The sequence below is a fragment of the Fringilla coelebs genome (assembly GCF_963513975.1).
Source record: "Fringilla coelebs genome assembly, chromosome: 14".
In the NCBI taxonomy this organism is placed as follows: domain Eukaryota; kingdom Metazoa; phylum Chordata; class Aves; order Passeriformes; family Fringillidae; genus Fringilla; species Fringilla coelebs.
Window position 1 is genome coordinate 14,298,950 of NC_140040.1, and position 5,408 is coordinate 14,304,357.

General features: G+C 45.1%; 1 protein-coding gene across 1 annotated transcript; it reads left to right on the forward strand.

Annotated features, from left to right (window-relative positions):
* The first annotated feature begins 227 nt into the window (after positions 1-227).
* Positions 228-3,502, forward strand: POP4 (POP4 homolog, ribonuclease P/MRP subunit). Its single transcript, XM_084214990.1, has 7 exons — positions 228-244; positions 591-643; positions 1,018-1,241; positions 1,860-1,937; positions 2,159-2,220; positions 2,551-2,652; positions 3,056-3,502. Exons 1-7 carry the CDS (start codon positions 238-240, stop codon positions 3,190-3,192), a joined length of 663 nt encoding a protein of 220 aa, XP_084071116.1. The 5' UTR covers positions 228-237; the 3' UTR covers positions 3,193-3,502.
* Positions 3,503-5,408: the final 1,906 nt, after the last annotated feature.

Here is a 5,408-nt window from a genome sequence, read left to right on the forward strand (position 1 = left end):
GAAACTCCCCTATGACAGTGAATGAAATATCTGCTGCTCAGTGTCCCCCAGTTCCGAGAATTTATTAGTACAAGACAGTGAATAGCAGTAAATAGCCAGTGACTCCAGCAGCTCCCCTCACGGCATCCCGCCGGCTCCCACGGGCGGCGGCGCCGCCTGGCGGCCAGGTCCGGGAGCGCCGCGGTGCGCATGCGCGCCCGACACGTCATCGGCCTGCGCCGGCTGCGCCGCGACAACATGGAGGGTGAGGGGCCGGGGAGAGAGGGAGACAGAGGGATGGAGAGGAGACAGAGGGACGGGGCAGAGAGAGAGCGAGGGATGGAGGTGAGGGATGGAGCTGAGGGGGGAGCGGTGGAGGGCGAGGGATGGAGGTGAGGGATAGAGAGTGAGACTAGGGGAGAGCGGGGGAGGGATGGAGAGTGAGGTGATGGAGGGTGTGCGGTGGAGGGTGCGGGATGGGGGCCGGGCGGTGGAAGGTGAGGGATGGGGGGCGGGCGCCGGTGGGCGATGGAGGGTGAGGGACGCGGGGCCGGGGATGGGGATGGGGTGAGCGCCCGCCCGGCCGACCCCCGCGCCGCCGTGCCTTGCAGGGCAGCTGTACCGCCGGCTGCCGCCCGAGGAGACCGGGGAGCTGCGCCTGCAGGTACGGCCCACGCCGTGACAGAGCTACCTGGCCGTTCCCACTGCTGCACGGCCTTTCAAACCCCATCAGGCACCGACCGACCGGGGGTGGGTTGGGTCCCCGGATTCCCCTGTATATCCCGCTCGGAACTCGCTGTTTCGAACGAAATGCAAAACAAGGGCTTTTCCTCCGAAACGCGAGTCCGACAGCGGTGTGCCCGCGCTCGGCACTGCCCGCAGGGCCTTCAGCGTGCGGACATCTCCCTCCACTGGCACTGACGGGAAGATCTCCCATTCCCACGGAGATTTTGCCGACTGGATGAAACCCACAGTCAGCATCAAGTTCTGAGTTAATTAACACAAACTATTTTAGATTATCCTTTCATGTGTCTTTAGCCCCAGGACTCAGAAAAAGCCAAGACCTTTGTACATGCCTTCCTGAAGCGCAGCATGCCCAAAGTGAAAGATGAGGCTATCCAGGATATGCTGACTCGGAAAGCTGTGGTTCTGGAGCATTATCACAAAAAACAGAGCAAGCAGAAGAGGAAGAAGACAAAAGGTTTTACTGCCAAGCAGAGGCGAGAGCTGCGTCTGTTTGAGATTGAACCTGAGCAGCAAAGGTAAGGCTTTAGATGTCTTCTTTGTGTAGTAAAGAGGAACTGCAGCAAAAGTCTGGGAAAACAGCAGCACATGCATGTGGATAGGAACCCTCCAGTGTGTAAAGTCAGTCTGAAACACTACTTGTGGCATTTCAGCATCAGAAGAATTCTCTTGTGTGCATACGTGAAAGATTCATTTCTGTTGAGCTCATTTTGTGTACCTAAACATGACAAGAAGTCAAACCTATGCACAATCCCCTCTGGTTTCAGTTTGTAAAGTTGGGCTGTCTGTGACCCGAGTGTCAATACTTTGCATAAGGCTCCTTGAATTTATCATGCTGAATGTTAGCAATTCTCCCTGCTTTGCTAACTAGAGTAAGCAGGGAGATAAAAGAGTAGAAAAATAGGAGAAATCTCTTCAGTCTTAGCCTGATGCTCTAAAACACATCACTGTTTTGGGTTGGAAGAGAAGAGCATGCTTTGTGCTTGTTTTATAAAGTAAACCAGCTGTTTGTACCTTACGCTTGTGTAACTTAAAAATGTCAGCCTTAGCTCTGTGGAAATACAGCCTATTTCAGTCATCAACCAATGAACTTTTTTATAACAAAATTGTTTTCATTTATCTTTTTTTTACTGCAGATATGCCATCTTCCTCCCACTGCACGAGCTCTGGAAACAGTACATCAGAGACCTGTGCCATGGACTCAAACCCGATGCGTACGTGAGCATATTGTAAATTTAGTCTGGGTTTTATGCAGTAAAACTTCCAGTTTTATTGAGTTACTGCTTGAAACACTGTGGCTAACTGATAAGCATATTGGTTCTACTTCACAGAATCACAGAATTATCATTATTGTAATAGTCATGGTCGCATTTTGCAAATCTGGCAATTCATTTTATTCTCTTTCCTCCTCTTTGATCTTGTTCTCTTCTTCAAGGCAACCCCATATGATTCAGGGCAAGCTGCTCAAAGCTGATCTCCATGGAGCCATTGTTACAGGTATGGTCTGTTTGCTTGTAGAAGGTCGTCTGAAATTCAGGAGATGATCCTGTAGTTCAGCTTAGTTTTAAATTCCTTTCAGTATCATTAACTCTAAAATCACATAGTTGAAATCATATTTCTCTCCTTAAAAATTCTAATTACTTTACAACTACTCTTGAAAATCATGTTGCAAAGGTTAACTGCACATTTTACCAGTGGTTACTGTAACTATGTTATTTCAGAATATTTAAATGTTTATGTTTGAAAATGTTTAAAATCACCAGGCAACAGGAGAAGAGCAAGTAAAGGGCATCTGAAATTTTCTAATACCTACTTCTGTTCTTTCAGTTACAAAATCAAAGTGCCCCTCTTACGTTGGGATAACAGGAATCATTCTACAGGAATTTAAACACATCTTCAAAATTATCACTAAAGAGGACAAGTTAAAAGGTATACAAGGCATTCTTAGTTCTTTTCACAACAGCAATCATAAAAAAATTCTTGAGCACACTCTTCATTTTGTGCCTCTGAGTACAGTGGTTTATGTCAGTGTTTTTGGCTCTATGCATAGAGTGGCAGAAGTCACCACCCAACACCCAGTATCTTACCCCAAACACATCTCATTAGAGATGAGCAGTTTTTAAAAGTGCAACACTGAACTGTATGCTCCTGCACAAGGACTAACTTTGGTAATTCGTGGAGGCTTGGGTTATATTTTATCTCTTGAGAAAGTATAAAACCCTGAAAGGCTCAAATCTGCAGGTGAATAACATCCCCTGGTATGTCAGGATATTTCCATAACAGGGACTTACATTAGCACACTTTGTTCAGTTTGTGTCCTTTTGCATTTCAGTTGTTCCCAAACTTAACAACGTGTTTAGCCTGGAGCTTGATGGGTTCATTTCCTACATCTACGGCAGCAAGTTCCTGCTCAGAGCAAGTGAGAGATCTGCAAAAAAATTCAAGTTGAAAGGAACTATTGACCTGTGATTTCATGGAAAGTCAGAAGCATTCACAGAAATGTCTGTGAAACTGTTTTCCTGCAGTTCAAAGAGCAGGGTTTCTGGCAGATGGAAGAAACAGCAGCCATGTGAAATATTTATAAAGCATTTCTTCTTACTGAAGAATGAGCAGTATCTGCTGTCTTTAAGCAGTCTCACCAATTGTTGAAATTGGTTGTGTCTGGTTTTTTAATTTGTGTATAATACTCTGTCTTGTATTAAAGCTGTATGATTAATATTAACTACCTGACTTCTGTTTCAGTTCATAAGTGTAAATTTGTGCTGTGACAATAATATCTTGTAACTTTGTAATAAATATTATTGTTGCCTTCTATATAAATTGAGCTTTAGCTGTCTGTTTTGTGCTTGCAGTGAAACTGCAGGTGCTGACACTGCTCTTTATAATCATTTTTCCTGGGCCAGCATCAGCATCTTGGCCTGCTGCAGGCACATGGAGATAAACTGTTTCAGTGGCAGGTTTTGCCTTGAGTATCTCCCTGGCAGGGGTTGATCCTGTTACAGGTACCAGGTGTGTACAGTGTTCATGTATGTGTATAATAATGTGTAATCATGCAGGCTGCCTGCCTGCTGCTCTCAGGGTAAGTCAGGTATCTGTGTCAATAAACATACATTGTCATGGCTCAGTGCAGGAACACAGCACAGCCCCTAACAGGGAAGCACCTGAAGCTAGGAATTCACAGATGGAAGTAGCCCCCATTCAATCTTGTATTTCAATTACCCACAGAATTGCTTTATGAATATTTAACCTCTGTCCACAGAGCTATTGTGCTTTGTCTGTTTTCAGCCCCTTTTTTTGTTTTTTACTGTACACTTCATTTTTGATTGCCCAGATTACAATCCCTCATTGACTGGGCAGGTTTGATGTGTTTGGGAGGTGGAAGTGACCCCTGAATTTAGATTGCATAGCATTCTTCTATTATAAAAGTGCTTCTGTGGTGGCTTTAAGTGTAATTTCCTGGAGCTTTTCATCAATTTCACTATCAAATGAAAGACTTGTACCTTGGAAATTTTTTCCCTGTCACCATTCAAGCATTTGCAGCCAACCAGGGTAATTTCTTTAAAGAGAACACAGCTGTTCCTGACACAATCACACCCCAAAGCTGAGTAACAGAGCTTTCACCTGCACTGGGGGGCACACAAGGCAGGAGAGAGCCAGAGCTCATCACCACCTCCAGCCCCAGTGCCACACAACGCGTGCCTGGCCCCCAAAGCTCCCACTTCCTTTCCAGACCTGTTGCTGGGAGAGGTGACAGGAGAGCTGCACCTGCCTGGCACCTCAGACACAAAGCACCTTCACCACCCCTGAAGGGGTGAACTCTCAGTGTGGGCAATTCTGGTGTTCAAGAACACGTCCTTTGGAATCGAGAAATGGAAGCAGTTGGTCTAGAAATAAAAATCTTTGTTGCAATTCAAGTATTGCCCTTGAGATGGGGAAAGCAGTGTTCTTGCCAGGGACAGATACTTTACATGGAGAAATAGTCATTTCACACCCATGAGAACTTTTATCTGTGAAGTAAGAACAGTATGTGTTAAAGTGGCTAGACATAACTTATTATTCTACCTTCCACCCATTACTCCTTTCAATGTTCTAAAATTAAAACTCTTGGTTTCCTGTAAGAGGTCAGAAAGAAAAGCAAACAAAGCTGTAGAAGCCATAAATCATAAGAGAAACTTCCCTTTCATGACAATGACTTAGTTTTAATTTTGCTCATAGCCTTCAGTGTAACATCTAATTAAGACATCTGTTAAATGCCTATAATATTAAATTAATAGGGGGAAGCTAATAGAACTTTATTGGCATAGTCCAGTTAATTAACACGAAGGGCCTTTAATGGAAAGCTGGAAGAGACATTAATGGGGATGCCATACAAATTGGAATTAGGTGCAATCATGTCTCATTGTGCTGTGAAGGACAGAACATGTTCTACCATATGGACACATAGATGAACACGATACAACTTCCCATCACTACTGGCCCTTGCATTTTTTTAAGCTATTTCAGCAAGCACAAGAACAAACACTGCCTGGCAGTGCCTTGCTATGAGCAAGGCTTTTGATATTTACAGTGAAGGGTGCCCGGGAGATGTCAAAGGGCTCCCCAGAGTCATGCCAGGCCAGTGGCACAGGGAGGTGACAAATGCAGAATAACAAGAGCTGAACAGCCCAGGCATTCAGGATCCTTTC